Here is a 13,520-nt window from a genome sequence, read left to right on the forward strand (position 1 = left end):
CCCGATTGTAATCCTATGGATTTTTGCGTATGGGGATTTGTAAAATCCCTTGTTTACAAAGACAATCCTGAAACTCGTGAGGAACTGTGGCAAAAAATTGTAAAGGCAGTGGATATCATTAGGAATGAACAAATATTATTTAACATAAGAAGATCATTTTCTAAACGGATTGGAAAATGCATTGAAGCTAACGGTGGTCACTTTGAACACTTACTCTAATGCAGTTCATTTTAATTGTTATTGTTGTTTCCTCTTTTTGTTCGATGTTATTATTATTAAAATGTTTAAATAAATTATAGTCGTTATTAAAATCGATTTTTAATATAGTAATTATGTTAATATTTTTGTAACATCAACTTATGTTTGTGGATAGTTAAATTATATCTGAAAGATAGATCAGAACTATACTAATTTATCATTTATCATCTTAAAAAGTAATAATATAAAAATTTTAATGTTCATAATTTAAGAAAAAGCGAAATTATTAAAAAAACAACGAAATTAAAGTATTAACTTTAACCAACTCTATCTTCGTTATTATTAATTGGACTAAGATAAATTGAATTAAATCGTAATAATTTTACGATTTAACCCAATTTATCTTAGTCCAATTGTAAATAAAGACTTTTTCACCGCCAACTAATGTTTATTGAGCATAGTGAAATTTTGCAATGTGCGCTTAAACAGTGATTATCTCGGGAACGGAGAACTTTAGAGAATATTGATAGGTATACCAAATTTATGTAAAAATGTCTGAGAAACTGTTTTATGTTATGTGAGTTGTAAAAATTTTAACGATGAAAAAGATATGACTGCTGTAAGGGTGGTTTTTTAAGGTAGACAGCGCCATCTGAAAAAGAAATCAAAACTAATACCAATTTATTATTTATCGTCTAAAAAAATACTAATGTACCAATTTTCATGTTCATAATGTAAGAGACAACGAAATTATTAAAGAAAAACGAAAATAAAGTATTAACTTTAACCATCTGTATCTTCGTTATTATTAACAATTGGACTAAGATAAATTGGGTTAAATCGTAATAATTATATGTAAGGAATTCACTGTTGCTCTGTGTCCCATTAGTAACGGACCACCCTGTATATCATGTACCTGCAATATTATAATGAAATTTATTTTCTTTTATTTAAAACTTTTCTTTGAATTTTTATATTTTTCAACTAAATATCAAACCGGTCAAAATGACCGGGTTGGTATATAACAACTTTTGGTATTTCTAGTGTTAGTTGTATCAGATTCTCGATTTTTGGGTTTCAGTTATTTTAGATATGTAATTTATGTAAATGTAATGTCATGTAATATCATTGAATATTGCCGATTTTGTTGAAAGCAATTTTAGAAGCTTTTAGAAGTTATCTCAAAAATGTTTTTGAAATTTATAAAAAAAAAGGAAATCCGTTTTGTCGATCGCATGATTTTAAGTGATTTGTGTCCATCGCCAGCGTTTACATTTGATTACCATATAAATCTCGAAATACAATAGGTTGGTTACTTAATCACCGCCGGAGGACCGTTAGAGAATCTGCAAATTTCTCCATCGCATCGTCTCCCGATCGAACGTAAATTATTCTCGAGGACACATCCGGTATTGCATTTTCTTACAGCTTATTTTCTTAAACAATGTAAATAACTTCTCTTTAACAAACAACTTTTTTATCATAAATATTTAAATATTTTCTAATTTTAAGATAAATCTAAAAATAGCGTTAATTCTTATTTATTTATTTTTTTGACCTAGAGCCGATACACTTGAGCTTCGTGCCAAAAAAACACTCTCACCTCGATAGTGAAAGGATTCTCTCGGTTGTGAGCATATGATACCTCGCACGACCAAATACCAAAACAACGCGTATTCGACAAGCACGTTCTTGAAATCAAGTGAAAGGAGAATCTCTTATTAAAGGCGAGTGTGTACCGTTTACGTGGTTAATCCCACGCGACCAAAAAGAAAAATCATTCTTATTTCCGCAACATCACAAGCTATTTTATTATTGTTTTTTATTATACACCCATTAAGTTGTCTAATAATGTCATCAACAACAATTTCTTCTTAAGCAAAAACGAAAAAAATGTAATTTCACTTTCTCGTTATCTCGTGATGATATTAACTTTGGAATTGAAGATGTTAATTTTATTTTATTTTTAATTTTAAATTAAGAATTAATTCTGGTTGACCCAAAAATATATTTTGGTTATTTCTTTTTTTAAATAAACTCCATGAAGTCATTAAAACTACAATACCCCATCATTAATGGACGAAAAAACTAATTTTATGTTATAAAGGTTTTGTGGACTTTCTCTCGGTTGCCCTGAAGGCGCAATTTCTGAAGACAATTTCAATCTTCCATAAATATTCATTGTTAAATAAAACGAATTTTTTTTTCTTCGATTTGTTTAAAACGCCAAATAATTTCAATCATATAAATAACGTTAAAAATTTCTTTTTTTATCGAGATGTTATATCTTAATTTTGCATAATAACTTTTAAAATTAATTGCGAATTACTGTCACCTCGGACACCTTCCCTTTATCTTTCACTTGGCGTAAATCATTCCGAAAATGGTGAAAATCGGCAATAAAAGTAAATCACAATTACAGATAATATAAAATCAAGAATTCGTTTTGCGACCTCGCGTTCGTTTATAAAATTTACTACCGGTCGTGTTTATAATTGAATTCGCGGGATAAGGAAATGGAAAGTGACGACCGTTACCCTAAAAACTCTTATACGTTTATTGTATACAGAGACTTTCCGGTTCGTGATGTTCACTCAAACGAGTCTCAAGTGTATCTTTTCAGAGTTTTACTCACGAGTTATTTGGTCCAACAGAAATTTAACGAAAAATTAACATCAACTTTCTTCTTTTTCTTAATATCACAAAAATCAATATATAATACAGATATTATTTAATTTTGTCCCTCCTCATTACCTATGTTTGTTAATTATTTTAACAAATTTACTTTAACAAACCGCTAAATGGAATATCTACAAATTCCAAGTCTCCTTTTATTTGTTTGGGTTAAAACTACGCAAACGAAGTTTGTCTGTGTTTTTGATTAGAGCCAAAAAAAAAGTAAAAGGAATTTGTTACACCTAAAGCTTACCTCTTTTTCTGTTAGGTGCAATCTCATCACTTTTACGTAACGCCGTTTAAAGTTTCTTTTTCATCTTACATGTCAAACTCTTCAAATGAACTAATGGTGTCTATTAAAAAAACGAGTCGAGGTAATTATTACGTAAGATACAAAGGAATAATTTCTATTTTATTAAAAAATGGAGGTGTTAAATCAAGTTTTTTTTTTTAATTGGTCGCGTGCATTTACACTAACGTGACAAAAATGGTATAAAACTTTCCACTTTTAAAATAACTTTCTTGGTTTTAATTAACAATGTTTATTTTTATTTGTTTGATATAATCCAAATTCTTTGGCTTTGCGTATTTAATCTACTTAATAACGGTTGAGATGTTTAATAATTTCAGAAAATCGGAAAATTTGGCAACATTCTGAATGTCGGTATTCTAAAATAGGGATATCCTAGTAAATTAGATGTTACTAAACTTTTGTTCCATTGTGTATATCTGCTGCATATGAATGAGAAATTCGTTTTTATTGTTGCTTTATCCATTTGCTATTCAACTCATAAATCTTCAAATGTCATATTAGACGAACAGCTCTTCTCAAGGGATTCATGGCCAATACACCAGATCAATTTGGCATACAATTTTGGTTAGCTTCTGATGTAAAAAGTAAACATATTTGTAAACACCATCAAAATCCAACACAACAATAAACGAAAGAAGAGCTCTGCGAATGACAAGGGTAAAAGCTTGTGATGGAACGGATAGTGATTTTGCGAAAAGCCGAATACCGGATATTCGGCATCCCCTTCGGCCGGACATCCGGTTATCCGGCATATCTATCCGGCCATTATGGTTATAATTATTGGTACATTTCTGAAGTGATACCCTACATTGCCACATACGATATGATAACTAACGAAGCAACTCTAAAAAGAGGATACATTAATTAATAATTGGTGATATTTCCACAACGATCCTTTAAGAAATTAATTTTATAAGGAATTTTGAAAATTTTTGATAAAAATTGCAACATCGAAAATTTTATCAAAACTTCAAATATTGTTTTCTCAAAAACTAAAAGTTATTTTTCAAAACGCGTTGGTTTATCGGAAAGAGGACACTCTTATTAACACTTTGGGAAAGTTTCATACTCATATTCCAAGAAATGGATTTTATACGAATTTTTAAAACTTAATGGGCGAAAATTGCAAAATTTGACCATTTAAAAAATTTTTTTCTCAAATACTAAAAGCGACTTTTCAAAACGGCTTGTTGCATTAAAAAGAGGATACTTTAATTAATAATTGGTGATATTTCCACAAGGATCCTTCAAGAAATTAATTTTATAGCGAATTTTGAAAATTATCGATGAAAATTGCAACATCAAAAACTTTATCAAAACTTCAAATATTGTTTTCTCAAAAACTAAAAGTTATTTTTCAAAACGTGTTGGTTCATTGGAAAGAGGACAATTTTATTAACACTTTGGGCAATTTTCATACTCATATTCCAAGAAATGGATTTTATACGAATTTTTAAAACTTAATGGGCGAAAATTGCAAAATTGGACCATTTAAAAAATTTTTTTCTCAAATACTAAAAGCGATTTTTCAAAACGGCTTGTTGCATTAAAAAGAGGATACTTTAATTAATAATTGGTCATATTTCCACAAGGATCCTTCAAGAAATTAATTTTATAACGAATTTTGAAAATTTTTGATAAAAATTGCAACATCGAAAATTTTATCAAAACTTCAAATATTGTTTTCTCAAAAACTAAAAGTTATTTTTCAAAACGCGTTGGTTCATTGAAAAGAGGACACTCCTATTAACACTTTGGGAAATTTTCATACTCATATTCCAAGAAGTGGATTTTATACGAATTTTTAAAACTTAATCGGCGAAAATTGCAAAATTCGAACAAATTGTCGATTATTTCATAAATTTATTTCTCAAGAACTAAAAGCGATTTTTCAAAACGGCTTTTTGCATTAAAAAGAGGATACTTTAATTAATAATTGTTGATATTTCCACAAGGGTCGTTCAAGAAATGAATTTTATAGCGAATTTTGAAAATTAACGATGAAAATTGCAACATCAAAAACTTTATCAAAACTTCAAATATTGTTTTCTCAAAAACTAAAAGTTATTTTTCAAAACACGTTGGTTCATTGAAAAGAGGACACTCTTATTAACACTTTGGGAAATTTTCATACTCATATTCCAAGAAGTGGATTTTATACGAATTTTTAAAACTTAATCGGCGAAAATTGCAAAATTCGAACAAATTGTCGATTATTTCATAAATTTATTTCTCAAGAATTAAAAGCGATTTTTCAAAACGGCTTTTTGCATTAAAAAGAGGATACTTTAATTAATAATTGGTGATATTTTCACAAGGATCCTTCAAGAAATGAATTTTATAGCGAATTTTGAAAATTATCGATGAAAATTGCAACATCGAAAATTTTATCAAAACTTCAAATATTGTTTTCTCAAAAACTAAAAGTTAATTTTCAAAACGCGTTGGTTCATTGGAAAGAGGACACTTTTATTAACATTTTGGGAAATTTTCATACTCACATTCCAAAAAATAGATTTTATACGAATTTTTAAAACTTAATCGATGAAAATTGCAAAATTCGAAAAGATTGGCGATTATTTCATAAATTTATTTCTCAAGAACTAAAAGTGATTTTTCAAAACGGCTTGTTGCATTAAAAAGAGGATCCTTTAGTTAATAATTGGTGATATTTCCACAAGGACCGATGATAAAATTTACCATGGAAACGGAAACTGCAAAACAGTTACCATTCTTGGATGTGTTGGTCACTAGGAAGACGGGTGGGGGTATGGAACTGGGAGTATATCGAAAAAGGACGCATACGAATAGATACCTGCAGGCTACCTAAAGAAGAGAGTTTCCTACAAGATGTACTGCAGAAGAACGGCTACACAATGAGGGATATCCAACGAGCCACCAAACCACGCAAACAGAGGGAAGACTCGGTAAGTACTACACCAGTTCGTTTTATCTACCTTCCTTATGTTTCAGGTGTTACACAACCGCACATTAATAACATGAATAGAGAAAACGACTGGAAACTCAGCAATAATTAAAAAGATAACCTGAAAACTTTGAGGTTCATATTAAATTTGTAAGCCAGTTAGCGACTGTTTTGAGTACACGGCTTTGTTAATTATTGCTTTTCTTGTTGCCCTCTGTACTACAATCGCAAAATCATTCGAGTAGCTACACGACTCTGACTCTTTCCTACGGTATTACGGTGAGGATTTTCTTGTAGTACTGATTCCATAACGTGCCACACACCACGGCTCTTGTGGTACCTTGCAGCGCATTGCCCCCAGCTCTTTGTTTTGGAGGAGAATCGTACTCTGCGATAAATACGTCTCCAGAAGGCTTTATATTGCTTCCATGATACATATTCTCCTTACGATTATTTTTTCGAACAACGTTCTGACTACACCCAGGGGGCAGAGGGAGCGATATGATTATACAAGGTTGTACCAGGTTTCACAAGATTCACAGGTCATCTTTGCAAAACTGCCAACTGGTCTACGGGTCAGCTGGGCAGGGCATCATCTTCTTCTTGATGAGGGGATCGTCTTGCTCCTCTATGCGTAATGCTGTTCTCTTCTGTTGACTTCTTCTGAGATTGTGAGGAAGAGCTTATAGTACTGCCTTTGGATGGTGTCCTCGTCATGTTGTGTCACGCCTCGAGTGTTCTCATTCTTTTATTGAGAACCTGAATACGCTGCGCTCAAGTTGTCGACAAACGTCTTTCCACATCTGTTCCATGAATTTCTTATTTTGTATGCATTCTAAACTATGTTAAAAAATGCTATAATTCCCTAGGCAAAGCTCACTGACCAGACTACCAAGTACATTACGAACTATAATGGATCTACCTAAGAAACTTAATGATGTTTCCTTGCTTAATCACCCATGCTTATCACAGTGTTCCTACTGCAGGATCCGAAGCATGACGAAATGCTGCGAGACATACAAACCAAGTTAATTCGATCCCCAACCAGTCACTAAGTAGTTACTGTTTGCGAATCGAAGAGGAAGGGTAGCGTTAAGTTTAGTTGATCACAACTCTGAAACACGGCTGTTGCAAAAGAAATTAGCACTATATCAACGACTGCAAACTGTACACGTAGTTTGAAAGTTTTAGGCGACAAATCTCTTCAGTCTCTAAGCAGAAGCAATCAAGAGGAACGAAGCAGAAAAAATTATTCAATTTTTTAACACTCTCCAATTTGACAATATTAACTAGAACTGCTTGTAGTAGTTGCTACTAGGTGGTAAAACCCTAATTCTTTTATATCATCAGCCGTTGGAACATAGAATAATGCTCATCCCCATATTGTGAGATGTTTTATGGAATCATTTGCAGAAGATAAAGACATAATACATAAGATAAGACATTATGGAGAAGAGACTGGGGAACTTGCTGCATCCTTTGCAAACATTGCAAGCTCTAGAAAAAAGCCATAATACTAATCAAATCCCTGATACCGAAAGTCCAAGATGTGAGTACTTTTCATAACATTTTTTGAAATATACAGTGTGCGGCAAAATTATGGAATACATTTTACAATAATTAATATTTATTGAACTAAAATTAGAACTAAAGCTAGACCTAACACTAGAAGTTTTCGGGTTTTGCCGTGCGTCTTTTAAGAAAAGGTTTGGCATTTCGGATACCATGTTGCAACGTTCTTCAGAATCTGGTTCGAAGTCACTTCAATGACTTTCTAGTGCTAGTTCTAGTGTTAGTTCTAGTTTTAGTTCTAATTGTAGTTCAATTAACACCGGCTGTGGAAGCCTTCGTACTTAAATTAATATTTAATTATTAACAATAAAACTAACTGAGGGGAGAAATATTTTGCTTAGGGCCGGTTGTACCAACTTAAAACCGCTGTATCCCTTAATATATTAAGGGCCGGTTGTACCACCTCCCGATAAACTATCTAGCGGATAATTACCATGGTTACAGCGGTTTTAAGCGCTCTCATTGGCTAAGGCTCGTTACTACCATCTTCTGGTTATGCTATCTAAGGGATTATTACCACAGTTACGGCTATTTCACGCGCTCTGATTGGCTAGTAGATGGGTTTATCTATAAGATAAATTTAACTAAAAGATGGTAGCATATGATTGCGATAGTCGAAGCCGTTGGTGTGGAAATACAAGCTTATGCTGATGACATTATCGTTATGGTCAAAGGAACCTGTTTGCCGAGGATATCTAAAGTCCTCCAGGTGACCCTAGATACCATTTGCGCTTGGTGTAAGGGAGAGAACCTCTCAATAAACCCGCAAAAGACAATTGTTGTGCCCTTCACCAGGAAGCGAAAGTTGGATGGACTAATCCGCCCAACTATCCAAGGTGAAGAAATTCCTTTCTCAAAGGAAGTCAAATATCTAGGAGTAATCCTAGACAAAACCCTGTCATGGAATGGACATTTGCAGGGAGTTTTGCACAAAGCTAGACTATCCTTGTGGACTTGTCGCAGTCTTTGTGGAAAAAGTTGGGGTCTTACCCCTGAAAGACTGTACTGGCTCTATGTGACTGTGGTTAGACCTATGATCACATACGGAGCAGCAGCCTGGTATAGGAAAGTCCGACAGACTTCAGCTATCAGTAAACTTTCACGAATTCAACGAGTAGCTGGATTGGCAATCTCTGGTGCGATAGGCACAACGCCAACTCTAGCAATGGAGGTTCTGCTTGGCCTATCTCCTCTGCATTTGCATATAGAGAAAGTGGCTAGAACAACCATTTACAGATTTAAGCAATATGCTCAAAACTGTTCCGACATGTTCTACCAATGGGCTGCGGAAGACATTATAAGCACTGATACTGTGCTATCAATGCCGTCAGATTTGGCGGTATCACTATCAGTGATTAATGCTCGATACCAGATTGTACTGCCTGAGCGGCAGTCCTGGATCGAAAATGAAAATTCTCTGGTTCGGGCAGACATTTGCTTGTACACAGATGGATCAAAAACGCCTGAAGGGGTAGGAGCAGGAGTATACTGCCAGACACCTCGAATTAAGCAAGCCTACAGCCTGGGTACGTACTGTACTGTATTCCAGGCGGAAGTATTTGCTATTGACATGGGTGCTAAAATCCTTCTTGAAAGAGGGGTGAAGAACATGACAGTACGAATCTTCTCAGACAGTCAAGCCGCTCTCCAGGCGCTGCAAGCCGTGAAAACGGTGTCGGCTCTGGTTAATGATTGTAAGAGAACATTAAACACACTGAGTTGTGATAACAGAGTCTCTCTGATCTGGGTCCCGGGTCACTCTGGTGTTGCTGGCAATGAAGCGGCAGATAAGCTAGCACGAGATGGCAGCGCTGAAGCGTTTGTGGGACCGGAACCAGCAGTTGGTGTATCATTTGCGATGGCCAAATATAGGATTGGACTGTGGACAACATGTTCGCCTACTGTGGACCAGTTCTCCTGGAATGAAACATGCTAAGGTGTTTATTAACATCGCCACTGTCAAACCCGTAGTAGCATAAATCCCAAATATTTTGGGACTTGCCCGTAGTAGCATAAAAGTTCTAATGGGTGTTTTTACTGGGCACTGCCGATTAAGCACACCGAGCACACCTCAACTTGTTGGGTTTAGCCGACGATGTTGAATGCCGACTATGTGCGGAGGAAGCAGAGACGGTTGAGCATGTTTTATGCCACTGCCCTGCCGTTAACCGTATCAGATTCTCGATTTTTGGGTCGCAGTTTATCTCCTCAAAAGATCTGAATGACCTTTCGCCGAGCAAGGTATTAATGTTCGTTAAGAGCATTGGACTGCACGGTGAAATTTGATAATGATATCTATCGGGGTACAATAGATCCTTAGGGTCGCGGTGCAAGGTTGGTTGGTCCTCCTACCCGATATGTATTCTATGTAATGTAATATAATGTAATGTAAAAGATGGTAGTAATGGACCTAAGTGCGCCAATTTATCTATCGGATAAACTTATCGGGAGGTGGTACAACCGGCCCTTAGGCCCACTTTTACCACCTCTTGATAAATTTAACCGATAGATAAATTGGAGCTCTTAACCAATGAGAGCGCTTAAAACCGCTGTAACCATGGTAATTATCTATCGGATAAATTTATCAAGAGGTGGTAAAAGTGGGCATTAGTCAACTAAGTTCGAAAACTAATCTGCGTCAATATTTGCAACTCATCATTACTTTTAAATAATAAACAAAAGACCTTAAAAATTTGATGTAATATTTATTTGTTACACAACTTTACTTTCCTTTTAGAAAGAACACTGACTCAAAGCAATTAGCAGATACAAAAAAAAGAAAAAAAAACCGATGATGCTTCACGTAAACAATTTTTATGATTTGTTTTCCTCTTAACCTAAAAAAAAACATTTTCAGTTCTTTATGGGTCACGTTATTTTACATAATCACATAAAAAACATAACCACTGTGCATACAAAAAAAAGTCGTTAAAAAAATGTTCTAAGCTTTCTAACATGTACTCATCCATATCGAGCAACACAAATCGTCTATTTAAGTTAATCGAAACTGATCGCTAAGAAATTTTCGCCATTACGTTGTGACAATTCGAATTGTTACGATTATGTAACAAAAGTGGCACAAAAATTATGTAGTCACCTCGCTTATCGGCTATAGTGTAATGCGGATGTATCATCATTCATTTTAAAAATTACAACATTTCGTTGCAAAAAGTCAAATATTTTTGCATTACATAAACGTGATTTATGATAAAAATTAATAATTTTTTAATTATTTCGTTGTGGGTAACTTTCATTCGATGTTGAATTTAATTAAAATTATTGATTCATTGTGCAATTTATTTTAATCGTGTATTAGAAAGTTAATTAATTTTTATATTTGAAATAAATTTAATGTTAATTTTGAAAAAGAATCGTCGTTCTAATAAGAAACCAAGTGAAAACCGCTTGCATTATATGGATGAGTAAAAGATAAGTGTATTATTATCGGTGAAAAGCTTCCTCACAATGTTTGCTCCCACGTGTTTCCTCTTGATTCTCTCTTCTTTTTGAGCTTACGAGAAAGTTCCACATCTTGAACAGTCGTCGTTGGCGAAATTTCAACGCAATTAAACGCCAAATAAGGTTAATTAAACTCGAAACACTTTTATTTATTTACATAGATTAAAAAAAAAGATTTAATTAAGATTATTTTGGGGATTAAACCTAATTAAAATTGTTTTATTTCTTTTTTTAATTGTATCTTTAATTTTATTGAGATTGTGGAACGAAAATGATATGAGATAGGAAGTGAACGAAACCATAGAGTTCAATCCCCCACTACATTTTCAAAAAATTCGTTTCTCCATCCCCACGACTAATACAGGATGTTGTGCTCCTCCACGTTCTCTTTTCAGGAGGTGAAGCAGGAGTTCGGGTTATTGGGGGAAAGTTGATGTTGGTCGAAACACGTGGCCGGTATAAAACACCATCGCGAAATGATAACCAGCAGTGTTGTTCGTGCGTCTGAAGAACGCAACTTTAAGCCCCGACTGAGGGGAAACGAAAGTTTGAAAGATGAAGTGCCTCACACTCTTGGTTAGTGATTAATTTTATTTTTTTTTGCTCTGTCTTGATAACAAGATAAAAAAGTGCTACGAAAAATGGATTAATTTTGTTGTTCGGCAGAGCAAAAGTGAGCGATTACTTAAAAAGACTTCTTCTTTCTTTTTTTTAGATAATTTTAGGGTGTTTATTCGTTGTCAGCGAATCAAATCCAGTAAGTGTCTCACGTGTGAAAAGATCTCATTCAGAACCCGAAGGATATTGGAGCAAAAAGTTAACATGGAAAGCGATTTGGGTTAAAGTTTGGAAAACAGATAAAAAATTGATTTGGAAACCCGACTGGAAAAAGATCCAAATCCCGATTTGGAAAGAAATCCAAGTCCCGATATGGAAAGAAATCCAAGTCCCCGATTGGAAAGTGATAAACAAACCAATTTGGAAAGAAACCCAAGTCCCCGCGTGGAAAGAAATCCAAGTCCCCGACTGGAAAGAAGTCCAAGTCCCAGCTTGGAAAGAAATCCAAGTCCCCGACTGGAAAGAAATCCAAGTCCCCGATTGGAAAGAAATCCAAGTCCCCGACTGGAAAGAAATCCAAGTCCCAGCGTGGAAAAAAATTTGGAAACCAATTTGGAAAGAAATTCAAGTACCCGCATGGAAAGAAATCCAAGTTCCCGATTGGAAAAAGATTTGGGTACCCGACTGGGTGAAAATGGGAATACCTGGAGAGCATTACTTAGGAAAAGATCATCACGGCAACGAATACACGGCACACGATGTATGGAAAAAGAAATTAATCTGGAAACCTGTTTGGAAAAAAATCTGGAGAACCGAAAAGAAACAGATTTGGGTCCCGCAAAAAAAGATGGAATGGAAAGAAGCGTGGGTTCAAGTTTGGAAAACCGAAAAGAAACAAATTTGGAGAACGGAAAAGAAACAAATTTGGAGAACCGAAAAAAAACAAATTTGGAGAACCGAAAAGAAACAAATATGGATTACCAAAAAAGAACAAATATGGAGAACAGAAAAGAAACAAATATGGATTCCCAAGAAAGAATTAATATGGAAACAAGAAAAAGTACAGATATGGAGAACTGAAAAGAAACAAGCTTGGGTTACCGAGAAAAAACAATTTTGGAAAGATGAATGGAAACAAATTTGGGTACCCGTTTGGAAAGAAATTCAAGTACCTGCGTGGAAGAAAGTCTGGAAACCGATTTGGGAGAAAGTTTGGGTTAAAGTCCATGTACACCACGGTTGGGACTGATGAAGTATCTGTACGTCATCGTTTCTGTAAATAGCCTCTTTCTAGTACAAATACTCTTGTATATAAAAACAGGTTCTAGATGTTTCTTTGTTGACCAACCTTCTATATTTTGTTATTATATTTTTAAATAAATTACTAAAATAAGTAATTATAATATTTCAAAGCAATTTTATTTCTTCCAATTACATCCTTAATCCATATCATTAAATTGGACAAAAATTTAATTTAGTAAAATATTTACAAAAAAAATGCAATTACAAGATATAGAACACTATGTTCTAAAAAAATTAGGATTTAGTTTGAATTATTTATTTAATCAAAACAAAATTAAACCCTAGTTGAAATAATTTTAGTTTTTTTGATGGCATAAAGATTTACAAAAATTTGGCAGACAGTTTGATAATCACTTGGAAGATTAAATCTAATTGATGAAAATTTTAGAAAAAATCATAGAAATTCATTTTCTAATCAACAAAAAGGTTTTTAAAACTGGTTTAGATGAAGATTGTGCTAGATTAGACCATTTTGATGATTCGAGTACCTGATTTGCAGAGAAATTGAGTTTTTGG

The 13,520-nt window shown here is 33.9% G+C and overlaps 1 protein-coding gene across 1 annotated transcript; it reads left to right on the forward strand.

Moving 5' to 3' along the window:
• Positions 1–11,626: 11,626 nt before the first annotated feature.
• On the forward strand, positions 11,627–13,107 carry LOC111416344 (uncharacterized). Its single transcript, XM_023048335.2, has 2 exons — positions 11,627–11,720; positions 11,860–13,107. Exons 1-2 carry the CDS (start codon positions 11,700–11,702, stop codon positions 12,949–12,951), a joined length of 1,113 nt encoding a protein of 370 aa, XP_022904103.1. The 5' UTR covers positions 11,627–11,699; the 3' UTR covers positions 12,952–13,107.
• Positions 13,108–13,520: the final 413 nt, after the last annotated feature.

This window comes from Onthophagus taurus, chromosome 1, assembly GCF_036711975.1.
Source record: "Onthophagus taurus isolate NC chromosome 1, IU_Otau_3.0, whole genome shotgun sequence".
Classification (NCBI taxonomy): Eukaryota; Metazoa; Arthropoda; class Insecta; order Coleoptera; family Scarabaeidae; genus Onthophagus; species Onthophagus taurus.